The following is a 15,774-nucleotide window of genomic DNA, read 5'->3' as shown; positions in this document are numbered from 1 at the left end:
GCTATGAATTTGGTCTTCACAGTGGCTATGAGTTCCAATGCACTGTGAGCATCTCCGGCATTTTTGATGTTATTGTGCCTAGGAGAGTAAATCGGGCAATGGTGATGGTAGCATCTCCGGCGTTTGTGGCGGCATCTGTGGTGGGTTGCTGAATCGGTGTTACCTATTCTAATAAGGAGGAGGTTTTAATTTTTAATTTTGAAATAAGTTATAATTTAGTTGTTATTGTGTGTGGTAAGTTGTATTGTTTTTTAGAAAGATGATAACATGGCATTTATTTATTGGTGTGTTAGGTGGCGAAAATCATGGCTTTTACGCCATAACCGGACCCAATTTACACTCTACCTGAGGAGTGCTACGAGGATAGTGAATTGAACCCGAAAGTAGAATTTGTCACTGCCCATTAATGATGAGAGATCTTCCATTGTATGTGACTGATCTCCTCCATCAGCATGGCCACCTTCCAGCATTATGACCAGCAAAAGACCCCAACACAGCCTCAACCACCACCCCATCTCAAGGCCAATCTGGTTTGGTTTCTAAGCTCGTTCACTACCCTCTCTAGGTCTCTCACTACAAATATAAAATTTTGTGTATCTCAAAGAATCTCGATTGTTTGAGAAGCTCTTAGCTAGGTGTTTTAACAAGTTGGGATGAGAAAGAAACATGAGAAGACTGATTATTTATACTGAGAGCAAGGTGATCAGCAGATAGATTAGATCAATATAGATGAGTAGGATATTTGGGGTGCGCTACATTAGGAATAATGTGCTAAATTCTTTCCTGTCTATCTCTTAATGGTGTTACCAAGAGAAACATGGCGAGGTAATAACTCAGCTCCAATAGGATTTTCCAAAATAACGTTTGGAGTTGAACGAATACCATGGTAATTCCACTTTTCCATTTTCCGTTTGGAAATATATTAAGTGAACTGCATATGTTTCTCTTCCCTAATTAGAGGGAGAGCACCATATATTGGGCCTACTCTTCTCTTTTGGGTGCTATACAGGAAGTAGCAAATATTTTTGTTGAATTAACGCTACTAATTTTTTTTTTTTTTAAATAACTCTATCTCATACCAAACTATATAAAAGAAATCAAAAGATAATTTTTCAACTCATTTTAATATTGTTACCAAACATAGGAAAATAAGATAACTTTTTATAAAATGCATTTTGAAAAATGAATTATTGTTTAGAAAATATTAATATTGAAACAAACAAAATAGAAAGAACTCATTTTGGGGCTGCGCTAAGTTCTAATGCTACCTATTAGGGTATATTTAGTATTAAAAAAAACAAGCCCATGCTTTTAGTTTAATCTATTTAAGAAACAATAATTGAGTTAACATGGACATCACTCATTTCAATCCAAAAATGACCTAATGATTAACATATTTTTAATTATTTTTAAGTATGTAAATTATAATAACTAGTCGATGTCCCACATGATGCTCATTATATAATGTTTAAGAAATTAATTTCAATTATATTACCCATCATGGTAAAGAAAGGGAATGTAAAATGTTATTGTCATTATGATTCAAATAATTACTGTTGCACATATAATTAATAAGTGAAAATAAACACATTTATCCCATTAAACTCTTCTTAATAACATAACACAAATATATGTGTGTGTGTAAAATCTAAATAATACCAAAATTTAGAAGTATAGTTTGCAATTTATCCCTATTATTATTTGGATAATAAGTATTCTAAATAAAAAATAGTTTCTTATATTAAATTTATAAAAATAACCATATAAATTCTTTTAATATATAAACAATTATTACACACCTATGGATAATTAATATATGCATTTACCCCATTAGCACATTGAGTGAATTAATAATTTGATATAAATGCAATTAAATTTTACTTAGAAAAATTTATAAAAATAACTATATTAAATCTTTTTATTATACATATAATTATTGTAGACTTATAGATAATTAATATATGCATTTACTCCATTAGCACATTGAGTGAACTAATAATTTGATATAAATGCAAACTTTACTTAGGAAAATTTATAAAAATAACCATATTAATTATTTTTATTATATATATATATAATTATTGCACACCTATTGATAATTAATATATGCATTTACCTCATTAGCACATTGAATTAACTAATAATTTAACATAAATGAAAATTTTACTTCGGTGGAAGCCTAAATGAAGAGAATCTTAAAGAATGTGTCACATGGTAAAGCTTAGGCTATTTAATGATAATTAGTATAACAAGATAATTAATGCACAATTCTCAAAAAAAAAAGGATAATTAATACACAATAATAATAAATTCATTTATCCTATTAAAACATGATAATTAACTAGTAAAAATTTGACACAAATGGAAAGTTTAGTGAAATGGAATGTTAGATGAAGAGAATTCTAAAAAGAAATGCAGAACCTCATACTCTTTGAAATAAGGTTAGTACTGTTGTGTGCGTGTGTGTGTATATTGACTAGTTGTAAACCTGTGCTTTGCATAAATTTCTTCTATCTGAAAATATATAAATACCGTAAACATTGACATTTTTAAAAAGTATCAAGAGTAATACAAAAATTCTTTCTAATGATTCCTCCAACAAATGAACAAACTCAGATTTGATTACATATAACCATGAATTAGTAACCAATTAGTAATTTAAATTAAAATAATAATAAAAATTTATTCATCATGAGATTTATAATTTGATTTATGTTCAATACATATTGTTGATATGACAATATTATGATCTTGCAAAAAATTAATTAACCACAACAAATATGAACTAAAGTGGCTTCATAGGCATCACCTAAAAAAATTAATATGGAGAAAATGAAATGATTTAGTAGTAGATGAATAGTTATTCTCTTTGTTATCCTTAATTTTAAGAAGAGACATCACATGTCATCGTAGTTTGCTTTGAGAAATGTATACGTGTCTTTTTTTTGTGCATCCATTTTTGGAATCCAACTTTTAATATATATATATATATATATATGAGTTGGGTTCAAATTACACCTGATGTAATTTTAAGTAATGTTACACCACTCAATATTTTTTAATTAGATGCGAATTTTGACAAATTTACCATTAGATTATATTATCTTCATATATTCTCCATACTTGCAAAATTTCAAGATAATAAAAAATTAATAGTCATGTCATCAATTAATTATTTAAATTCAAGTTTTGTACTTTACAATAATGCATAAAAGATAAGTTATGAATTAAATGGTAAATAACATCCAATTGACATGAATGTTAAGAACATATAGAATATGTAATCCAATGGTGGGATTTTTAAAAAATTTGAATTCTATAACAAGTTATTAAGTGATGTAACATTACTTAGAGTCACACCGGGTGTAACTTAAACCCAACCTTATATATATATATATATATATATGAGATGGATTCAAGTTACACCTGATATAACTCTAAAGAGTTACATCTTTTCTAAACCATTGGATTTAAGTAGATCCAACGGTTAAAAAAGACACTCATTAATGATAATATTCTAATTAGAATCTCATTAATTATCCCTTATTTATTACCTTCCATATCTATCTCTAAACCAAAAAAAAGGGTCTATGTTTCTCTCTCTCTCTCTCTCTCTCTCTCTCTCCTCCATAATTCACGTTTTTCTCTGCTCTCTCTTTCTCCTCCATCACTCAAATCCCTCAAAGATGCAGTTGAAATTTTGGAAAGTTGAGTTGAAGAAGGAAAAGTGACACATGCAAATTAAAATCTGTAAAATCTTTCCAACTCTCAAATGGGAAAAAGGTTACATCAGATCTTATTGGGGATCACATTTTAAACACTAGCGTCCAAAACCAGAAATCAATCTTACTTCATTGTGGTGAAAAATTGAAAAGAAGGTTAAAAAAAAAAAGGATTTGACACTGTACACGAAATCAATAAAATTAGTGTACAGTTTCTTTTTAGATTACAAGGGTTTTATACATAGACACTCTTTTCTCTGCCTCAGATCATTAACAATTTCCACCAATGTCAACGTAAATCCAATTGAGAGAGCAAAGGTATGCAAAATTGCACAATATTCTTAGCCATTTCGTGCTCATTTAATAGTTCCTGCCTGCACAAGTTTGTCATATGTGCAGGCTTATTCCGGAGAAGCAAGCCGTTAAATAATCCATCATCACATCTTATTCTATGTTGATTCGTTGTAGGGTATCTCTTGTCACATTGGTGTTATTACATAATAAAAAATTCTCAGCCGTCTTCAACCACTGTGTAGTCCATTCCACAGATTGTGAATCTGGGTTGAAGAAGTCCACCCATCTCTTGCTCTCAACCCAGCCCATGAGGAGGAGCTAAGTGCCTAGCAGAGAGCCAAAAGAGAAGGGAGCAATTGCACCAAGGTTAGCCCAAATTCACTATATAAGATTATGACCAGCTTAAAAGAAGAAGAAAAAAAATTAGTACGAACTCAACCAAAAAATAAAGTATTACAAATATATTTGTAAAGTCATTGGCAAAAAAAAGGAAATATATGTAAAAGGTTTTAAATAATAAATAAGGAGAGAGAAACAAAATTGCTATTAATTAAGTGAATAAGGTGGGACAAAATGGGCTTCTGCCCTTTTCAGCCAAATTAATTAGCTTTTTACCCTTCTTCCCAAACTAAATAGGGAAATACCCCTCTTTTGAAACTCGACTTTTTGAAAATCGAGTTAAGCCCTATAGTGACGTTTTCAAGGACTTATTTTTATTGCCTATAACTCGATTTCCTGGATATCAAGTTACAAAACGCCACTATAGGTCCTTGAAAACGTCACTATAGGGCTTAACTCGATTTTGAAAAAGTCGAGTTTCAAAAGAGGGGTATTTCCTTATTTAGTTTGGGAAGAAGGGTAAAAAGTTAATTAATTTGGCTGAAAAGGGCAGAAGCCCATTTTGTCCGAATAAGGTGTAAGTCAATTAGCATTTAATGCTATTTTTTAAACCATTAGATCAATTACAAATCTACAGTCTACAAATGGTGTAACTTGAACTTATTTATATATATATATATATATATATATATATATATAACAAATAAGTTTTACACAAATCAATTTCATAACCTCAATTATTTTTTTTAGAAGATCATAACTTCAATTAAAGAACTAATAGCACACAATCTAAAAGTTCTGATAGCAATATATAAAGTTTCATCTAAATTAGAAATACACAATCTATAAGAAAAATAAAAGAAAACAAATTTCTTTCTTTGTTTTGGGTAAAATTTTTGAAGAAATTAGACTTTCAATGATGAATTTATCTATATAACAATGAAAATTCCTTAGAAAGAAAAAATTATATATTTTAAATCATAAAAATGACATTAATTTATATGAATCAAGCAAGTTTGGCTTGATTGAGTGTTAAGCAAGCCAACCCAAAACTAGTCACTTATTAATCATGTTAAAATAATGACTCAACCCGCTTTGACATGAACCAATTTAAATTGAACACTAATAAGCAAAAAAAAAAAAAAAAAAAAGGACAAACGAGTTGTGTTCATAGGTTCTATTAAATGTCGTCACCCATATATAGGGAGAAAGGAAATAAAAGGAGAAGGAAAGGAAATGTGACAAAAATGTACTAAATTCAGTATATTTTGGCTCTCTCTCTCTCTCTCTCTCTCTCATCACAATGTTGTGTCCGTCAATTCCTTTTGGTTCTTGTAACGCTTTCCTATACTAATAGCTCCTGTAACTGCTCCTCTATTGATACCTTAAAGGCATCTAATGGCCATAGTAAGCATCCTCTACCACCAGTGTAGCCATCCTTTGATCATGTTAGTTGTCCTCTGACCTCCTTAATTTTGTCGTCAATTGCTATTGCTAGCAGCTATCTCATGCATTCCATTTTATATCAAGCCCAGTCCTATGCACGTCTAATTTATTCAAGCCTAATTGTATTTTCTTTTATTGTCTTGCATTCTAAACTCAAGTTATCTTCAAGATTAAAACGATAAAATAAATATTGTAATAGAATAAAATCCTTTTATTGTCTTGCATTCTAAACTCAATGTTATTGTCATTATTTTTCCTTTTTTACATTTAAAAAAAGATTAAAATCTTTAATTAGGTTGGTGTATAGCAGCAAAAGGCAATATTATTACAATTTTTTTTTTTTTCTATTTCTTGTTGCCAAAATAGAAGGAATACTAATCTTATAGTTTCTCAAAATGCTCATTAATATAGTAGGTCAAAGTTCAAAAACTTGAGCTCCATATTTAAAACGTGGAGTAACATTTGATTACAAATCATTTTTTTAGAGAAATAGTTAACCAATAATGACAGTACTATACTAGTTACAATTAGTCCAACGTGGGGTGCTTCCCTTGGAAAAGTATATCTCAATATACTTTTCATAGATGCTTTAAGCAAATTTCAATTTGGTAAAAAATATTTACACAAAGGTGGCAGCTAGGAGTTTTATCCACTGAATATCGTCAAATTCAAGTCTACTCAACTGACTTCTCTCAAAAAAAGCCAAAAAAAGGTCTACCGACTGATGTACACCCTTGGAAAAGCAAAGCAACAACTTGTTGCTGACTGCTTTATGGATGCCAATTTCAGAGTATCTAATTATATCAGGTTGGAACTTCTTTCTCAAAAAAAAAAAAAAAAAAAAAAGGTTGGAACTTTGAATTTTCAAAAAAAGAAAAAGAGGGGTTGAAACTTTAAAATAATTAAAAGTTGTTCAATTGCTTTTCTTTTGATAATTCGATAATTGATTAGGGAAAATTTGAATCCTGAACATCTTATTTAAAAACACTAAGAAATGTTAATCAATTGAGCTTAAGGCTCTTAGCTATTTAAAATTTATGTAGAATTTACTGTGGAATATAATTATTTATGATAGTATAAAGTTTAAATTCAATAAGAATTTGGTGTAAAATCATGTCTATACACCCATCAATAATGTCCTACCATATCATTTTTTTTTTTTTTTTTAATTTGATACTTACAAGAACGGGGAAGGGGAGATTTGAAATACATAATTATTTTTAATTTTATGCAATAGACACATTCACACAATTCCATTCTACAAGGAAAGTATCAATCGACAAGCATGTAGCTATAATTCATCATGCATGAAGATGCGGATTGGAGCATGTTATTTATAGCACTGAAATTTGAAAGTAAAATCCTACTCCAAAAATGCATGACAATACCCATTTTGTAAAAAATCATGTAACACGACATCACTTTTATACAAATATTTTATTCAAACAGCAAAATGATTGTGAGAACCAGGAAAATAAAAGAGAAAGAAAGAGAATTACCCATCAAAAAAAAAAGAAAAAAAAAAAAAAAAAAGAGAATTATACCCTTAAAGTTTGGAAATGAATGGAAATGAGTTTCTCTAAAAGTCTAAAACAAGTCTGGGTATTTTGGACTTTGGAGGGTTCTATAGGCTATTCTATGGTTGTTCGGCTCTAAAAATCAAGTAGGAGGACTATTGCTTGAGTAAAATTGGGCAGAACATGTTCTGTCAAGTTCATAGTTCAAACTAACTCTGGGCACGCAGTGCCAGGCAAAAGGTTAGTCTGCGCCTGGCCTTGTGCCCCAAATTTAAAACTTTTCCATCTCTTTTCGTGCCTAGTTTTCCTTGCTTTTCTAATTTGAGTTACTTTGTAAATTTCAAACAAGATTGTCATATAAGAATGAAAGAAGTCCATATATGATAATGTGGAGAGATGCTTTAAATGTTTTCATATAATGATAAACTACCATATTTTCCAAAAACTTAAATTGTTAGGAAAATGTAAATTTGATCATTTTGCCATAATTTTATTAATATAAAATATGTTCTCTATAAAAACGATTAGTATAGCCTAAATTAAAACATTAATAAGACCTACTTTATATTTTCCTGTCAAATTAATTTAAGCATATAACCACAACACAAATTTTATAAAAAAGTTTGTAATTTTTGCATTCTCCATGGGAAAAATAAGGGCAATTATGATGTAAAACTATTTATTATGAGCTCGTTTACTTGTTTGTAAATTAATATTCACCAGTGGACCATTATATTCTTGTAATTGGTCAACTCAAATAATAGCAACGATTATGATGATAAATTGATAATAAAAATGTACTTAGCAAAGAAAAATAACTTTGTTTTTTTGGATAACAATAATTTTTTAACCTAATAATGCTTGTAATGCAAGTAGGGATAGTTCATGGATGTCATGGAATGAGAATTAATCTACATACATACCCATAATTCCATTCACTCTCAATGAAAGGCCCAATCCTAAGAGAAACATACAACCCTTGCTTTTGGATTTCCTTTATGAATTGCACCAGATCATAATTTCCACTGAAAACATACTGTGCAACACAAAATCTCCACATGTGAGAGAGAGAGGGTTTAACTAACCTGGCCAGGATTGGGTTCGTGAAGGTTCCAAAACACATAGGTTTGAATAACATCCAATCCTCCTTCCTTGGCTTTAGCTATCAAAGATGGCCACATCAGCTCCAAAATGATATAATTTCCCTTCTTAGATATTCCTCGTGTTTAGTCAAGATGAATTAAAAAATCATTTGTGATTGAATTTGTTTTCTTTGTTTTTATTTTTATTTTTATTTTTATAATTCGATAATTTCAACAGGGGAGAAAAATTTTAACCTTGAATGTTTACATCGGAAACATGAAGAAATATCAATAAGTTGAACTATAAGACTTTTGGCTAATATTGTAATCTCACACACACACACACATATATATATATAGTATTTAATTTCCGCATGGACCTCGTTAATTAGCCTAAGAATTTATTATTATTATGTTAGAGTTCACACTTCGCAGTCCCTATAGTTATCCTTTTTATACTACTTCTTTCTCTCTCCCAACATATGAGTATATGAAGAACTTCAATAAACCCGACAAACATGCAGCAGGTAAAAACAAATATCAGCTAAATGTTTGAAAATACTGCTGCTATCCGTGATGTAATGGGAGACAAATGATATGCACTAGAAATTTTGAAGCTTTTTTCGCTTTACACAGAAAATGGTTGCCAAGCAGCATTATTTGTTAAAACTTAAAAAGGAAAAAATTGTTATTATGTTCATTTATTTTGTTATTAAAGTCTATTAAACATATATTCAAAACAACATTTGTAGTAATTTACTATTTTAGCAATACTTTTTTCTCTCACATAATAGTGATTCAACTATAGGTCCTAATAATTCCTTTATATATATATATATATATATATATATATAGATAAATATATTTATTGGAGGATCAAATTTATAATGGAATTCACTATTTATAAAAGATGTACTATTATATCATTGTATTCCAGAAATATATAATAATTAGCCAAATCATCCAATTCATCTCATATGTATATAGCCTAATCATCAAATGGAATCATCAAATGTGTAAATAGCTTGACTTGTTGGAATTAGAAGTTGATTACTGGATCTTTGTGATTTGGGGCAAATGGGTCATTATAGCTATCTATTTTGGTCATTTATTCAATCTGAAAAGTTTGAGGAAATAAAAGGAATTAGTGGAATACCAGGATGTTACTTTGTATTAATTCAAGAACTAGAATTCCAGCTATTGGACTTGGATCATAGTAGAGCAATGGAGAACTCTGTGGAGAAGCTGTAAAAAGACATAGTCAGTTGGGCATTGTCACATAGATTGTGCACATCTTTAGGAGAATGTGATTGAAGTTGGGGAACCTCTCATAGAAGACCATAATGTTTTTGTGTAGAGCCTAATCAAAGGGAAGTTGGATTTGATGTAAGTACACTTTAAGGTTGGATTTTGTTATTTGGGTTTATGGTAAATGCCTTTGTGTTGACACTCTCACAAAACTAGATGCTTAATCTTGAGATCATGCTTTTGTGTTGGCATGACTTGCAGTATGGAGGTATTTTAGACTTGGACAGATTTCTAATATGATACTGACCTTAGAAAATTAGTGAGTCTTGGTTCAAATATCATAGCATAACACATTTCCAAGACACTAGCTATAGATCCATGTTAAAGGCCATTTAACATAGTTAATGTCCATGTACCTTATATTGACCATAAAGTTTTAGTAATTTTCTATGATGACACCTTGACTACCTATCCATTACATAATGCTTTGCCTCATTTTGGTATCCATTTCAGACATAAACATATATGTGTATCCTGTTAAATTGGTGTTCCATTCACCATTTGTTTGGGTGCCCATAACTCATTATCAGATATAATGATTGTGACAAATGATATCCATGTATTTGGAATCTATCACTTTGCTAATGGTCATTGTATGAGGGGCCATGGCATGAAAGTTTTAGGCAGGAATATGGTATGTATACATTCCGAAAGATAGAAAAAAGATGCGGTTAATAAGATGCTGGCACCCTTAAGCATGTTTTACCCCCACTAACTAATACAGTCCTTTGAGCAATTTAGGTATTTATTGACAATATCCCATTGATTCATTATTTTCATGTTCCTTACTATCAAGTGTTGTTCCGAATCACACTGTCACATTTCTTTATGTGATAAAATTGCAGGCTGCGAGAAAAATTGCAGAGATGGCTGCAAATAAAGCTGCCACTACTACTAGAGTTGCTTTTGTCAAAATTGTTTATTAGATACAGATGGAAGAGAAATTTTGCAATACAAATAGCTAAGAAATTGGCTTTGTTTGATATTGTTAATTTTACTAATTTTAGTATTTTAATGATGTCAACCCAGTGAGAAAATGCTCGTTGGAGATTGAGAGAGGGAGAAAGAGATTATGTTTAAGGTTTTGTCAAAGACATTGTAACTTGTATATACATCATTTACATCAAGGGAAGATGAATTTTGAAAGATTAAAATCTTTCTACCTTTTTTATTTTCCCAACATTTTCAGTCATCCCTAAACTTAGATTTCTTGTGGGGTACATGATGCATGTAGCTCCATTATTATGCATTCACACTAAAATAATGAATTGTAGGTATGATGCCAACTTGTCTAGCATACGATTAAGGACAACAACACTAGAGCCTTATCTAAAATTTTGGGGCCTTAATTAGCCTCTTTGGATTGATTCAAAAAATTTAATGTTGTATCTTTGGATGGAGGAAAAGTGGAAAACTATCACTACTATCAATGCTTCTCTATTTTTCAGTATCCATTCCAATAAGAGCTTGTGTGTGTGTGTGTCTATATATATATATATATAAATGAGGGGATAGAGATTGAAGCAACTAAAAGAAAACAAGGCCATAAATTAAATAACTAAGTTTCAACTCCTAGTAAATAGGTCTTGCTTGCACTAAGGAATTAAGGTGGGTATCTAAATTCTCAAGCTTAAAAGAAATTATATTTTTTATAAGTTGACAATTTTAACCCTTTTACCTTATCATTTAAGTAATGGAGATAAAATATAAAACAAATTATCAATATCTTATAGACCTAAACGCTATCAATTCTAAGGGTATTTTAGTCATTTTTTAGGTTTCAAGGGCATTTCAATCATTTTTGAGGTACTAGGGGTAAGGGTGTTCGCAGGTCAGATTGGGCAAGTAAAGGCCAATATTTCTATCTAATTGGCCACTAACGGGTTGGGAAAATTTCAATCTGCTATCGACTGACGAATTCCAAATCTAGCAGATTAGTTACAAATTTTGGCTTTTTCAACTCGACGGGTTAGGTGGGTTGGGTGGGTTGACATTATTCTTTTGATAAACTACACAACATATATAATTACATATAAGGATAACCAACATTAGTGCCTAAACTAACCGTATTACAAATTGTAAGAAGTTAAGAACCACTAAGAGTATTACACGTGCACGACAATAAAACTAACTCTATTATTAGAAACTAAATGGCCTTTAGCTTTTAAATCTAATGTTATATGTCATTTTGTATTTGTTTGCATCTTCAGTGGATTGATTTGAGTTTGTAGATATAGTTGGCTTTACATGTAATAACATAACATTTTTTATAATATATATAATGGATCAAAAGACAAGATATTTTGTAGATTTACAAGAATATATGGAGCCCAAATAAAAAATACAAACAACATACTCAAAAAAATACAAATACAAACATTACACAATACAAGAGAGAGAGAAAGAAAAAAAAAAAAACATTTGTGGTTGTCTAGGAGAGTACGCAGTTGATGAAAGGTGAAGAATTGAAGGGATATATATATATAAGGCTTCAATGTTGGCTAAAGGTGAAGGCTAAATACAAAGTGTATATGTTACAAGGTCATTTCAGTTATTTTTTGGTTTCATAGTCATTTAGGTCATTTTTTTAGTATCTAAGGGTATTTCAATTATTTTTTAGGTTTACAGGGTATTTTAGTCATTTTTTAGGTTTTAGGGTCATTTCGGTCATTTTTTAGGTTTTAAGAATATCCTAGTCATTTTTGAGAGTTTCGAGGTTATTTTGGTCATTTTTAAGTGTTAGGATACATTTTGGTAATTTTAGTATATTTAAGGGTATTTCAGCAATTTTAGAGGTTTTAGGAATGTTCTTGTTATATAAATTCGTCGATTATTAGGTAATTCGATGGGGTTGGGTTGGGTTGCCTATGCCCATATGTAATGTTGGTTATGTTTAATGTAACGATGAAATTGTCAAATACGAGTAAACAATAAGAAAACCATTAAATGAGACAAAAGTAAAGTCACATGTGATGTTGGTACTGCCTAATGTGACGATGGAACTGTCAAATGTGAGAAAAAAAAAAGGTACAACCAAATGTGGCAAAAATACAATTATATGTGATGTTGATACTACTTAATGTAACAATTGAATCATCAAATGTGAAAAAAAAAATAAGGAAACTACCGAATGTGACAAAAGTACAGTCACATGTGATGTTGATATTGCTTAATGTGACAATGGAATTGTCAAATGTGATAAAAAAAAAAAATTAAAGTACTACTGAATGTGAGAAAAGTACGGTCAAATGTGATGTTAATACTACTTAATGTGACAATGAAACCATCAAATGTGAGAAAAATTAAGGAAACCACCAAATATGACAAAAGTATAATCACATGTGATGTTGATGTTATACAATGTGAGGATAATACTGTCAAATGTGATATTAGTACTGTCTAATATGACAATGGAATCATCAAATGTGAGAATAAAAATAAGAAAACCACCAAATGTGACAAAAGTACAGTTACATATGATATTGGTACTACACAATGTGAGTATGGAACTGTCAAATGTGAGGAAAAAAAATAAGGAAACCACTAAATGTGATAAAAGTACTATCAAATGTAATGTTGGTACTGCACAATATGAGGATGAAACCATCAAATGTGAAGGGAAAAAAAACCACCAAATGTGATAAAAGAATTGTCAAATGTGATGTTGGAATTACACAGTATGAGGATGAAACCGTCAAACGTGAGAAAAAAATAAGGGAACCACCGAATGTAACAAAAGAACTGTCACATATGATATTGGAACTGCACAATGTGAGGATGAAACTGTCAAATATGAGAAAAAAAAATAAGGAAACCACTAAATATGATGAAAGTACTATCAAATGTGATGTTGGTACTATACAATATGAGGATGAAACTATCAAATGTGAGGGGGAAAAAAACCACCAAATGTGACAAAAAAATTGTCAAATGTGATGTTGGAACTGCACAGTATGAGGATGAAACCGTCAAACGTGAGAAAAAATAAGGGAACCACCAAATATAACAAAAGAACTGTCACATGTGATATTGGAACTGCACAATGTGAGGATGAAACTGTTAAATATAAGAAAAAATAAGAGAACCACCAAATGTGACAAAAGAACTGTCACATATGATGTTGAAACTACACAATGTGATAATGGAATTGTACAATATGATAATGGAACTATCAAATGTGATGTTTTGATAACCCAGTGTAGCAGGTTGCCTACTAGTGGGTACCGTACCCCCTCAAAAAAGGAAGGTACGATAGAATCACCCGTATACATATATACTATATGTGTATACATATTCTTCCAATGAATTATCTATCGGAAGAAGATGATAATGATTTCAATGATACATGAGGAGTGCTACGAGGATAGTGAATTGAACCCAAAAGTAGAATTTGTCTCTGCCCATTAATGATGAGAGATCTTCCATCGTATGTGACTTCTCCATCAGCATGGCCACCTTCCAGCATTATGACCACCAAAAGACCTCAACACAGCCTCAACCACCACCCCATCTCAAGGCCAATCTGGTTTCGTTTCTAAGCTTTTTCACTACCTAGGTCTCTCACTAAAAATATAAAATTTTGTGTATCTCAAAGAATCTCGATTGTTTGAGAAGCTCTTAGCTAGGTGTTTTAACAAGTTGGGATGATAAAGAAACATGAGAAGACTGATTATTTATACTGAGAGCAAGGTGAGCAGATAGATTAGATCAATATAGATGAGTAGGATATTTGGGGTGCGCTACATTAGGAATAATGTGCTAAATTCTTTCCTGCCTATCTCTTAATGGTGTTACCAAGAAAAACATGGCGAGGTAATAACTCAGCTCCAATAGGATTTTCCAAAATAACATTTAGGGTTGAACGAATACCATGGTAATTTCACTTTTCCATTTTCCGTTTGGAAATATATTATGTCATGAACTGCATATGTTTCTCTTCCCAAATTGGAGGGAGAGCACCATATATTGTGCCTACTCTTCTCTTTTGGGTGCTATACAGGAAGTAGCAAATATTTTTGTTGAATTAACGCTACTAATTTTTTTTTTTTTAAATAACTCTATCTCATACCAAACTATATAAAAGAAATCAAAAGATAATTTTTCAACTCATTTTAAGATTGTTACCAAACATAGGAAAATAAGATAACTTTTTATAAAATGATTTTTGAAAAATGAATTATTTTTCAAAAAATATTAATATTGAAACAAACAAATTAGAAAGAACTCATTTTGGGGCTGAGCTGAGTTCTAATGCTACCTATTAGGGTATATTTAGTATTCAAAAAAACAAGCCCATACTTTTAGTTTAATCTATTTAAGAAACAATAATTGAGTTAACATGGACATCACTCATTTCAATCCAAAAATGACCTAATGATTAACATATTTTTTAATTATTTTTAAGCATATAAATTATAATAACTAGTTGATATCCCACTTGATGCTCATTATGTGTTATAATGTTTAAGAAATTAATTTCAATTATATTACCCATCATGGTAAAGAAAGGGAATGTAAAATGTTATTGTCATTATGATTAAAATAATTACTGTTGCACATATAATTAATAAGTGAAAATAAATACATTTACCCATTAAACTCTTCTTAATGACATAACACAAATATATATGTGTGTGTGTGTAAAATCTAAATAATACCAAAATTTTGAAGTATAGTTTGCAATTTATCCCTATTATTATTTGGATAATAAGTATTCTAAATAAAAAATAGTTTCTTGTATTAAATTTATAAAAATAACCATATAAATTATTTTAATATATAAACAATTATTACACACCTATGGATAATTAATATATGCATTTACCCCATTAGCACTTTGAGTGAATTAATAATTTGATATAAATGCAATTAAATTTTACTTAGAAAAATTTATAAAAATAACCATATTAAATCTTTTTATTATACATATAATTGTTGTAGACTTATAGATTGTTAGGTTCTAAAGTTTAGGATTTTATGTATTTAGAACTCTAATATGTATTGTTGGCAAACCATGTTCAAAACAATATGTTTAGAAGTAGAAGTGTTTAAAGCTAGGTCAAAGTT

General features: G+C 30.1%; 1 protein-coding gene across 1 annotated transcript in view; it reads right to left on the bottom strand.

Annotated features, from left to right (window-relative positions):
* Nucleotides 1-14,182, bottom strand: part of LOC115964748 (beta-galactosidase 6-like) — a 36,225-nt gene extending 22,043 nt beyond the window's left edge. The window contains exons 1-3 of the mRNA XM_031084004.1: nucleotides 14,054-14,182; nucleotides 8,404-8,502; nucleotides 8,242-8,354 (exon numbers count right to left, since the gene is read on the bottom strand). Coding sequence (XP_030939864.1) covers nucleotides 8,242-8,354; nucleotides 8,404-8,502; nucleotides 14,054-14,173 — 332 coding nt within the window. The 5' untranslated portion in view covers nucleotides 14,174-14,182. The remainder of the gene's footprint in view (nucleotides 1-8,241; nucleotides 8,355-8,403; nucleotides 8,503-14,053) is intronic.
* Between the last annotated feature and the right edge of the window lie 1,592 nt (nucleotides 14,183-15,774).

Source organism: Quercus lobata, chromosome 10 (genome assembly GCF_001633185.2).
Source record: "Quercus lobata isolate SW786 chromosome 10, ValleyOak3.0 Primary Assembly, whole genome shotgun sequence".
Classification (NCBI taxonomy): Eukaryota; Viridiplantae; Streptophyta; class Magnoliopsida; order Fagales; family Fagaceae; genus Quercus; species Quercus lobata.
Note: the sequence above shows the minus strand (reverse complement) of the source record. Positions and strands in the feature narration are given on the sequence as shown.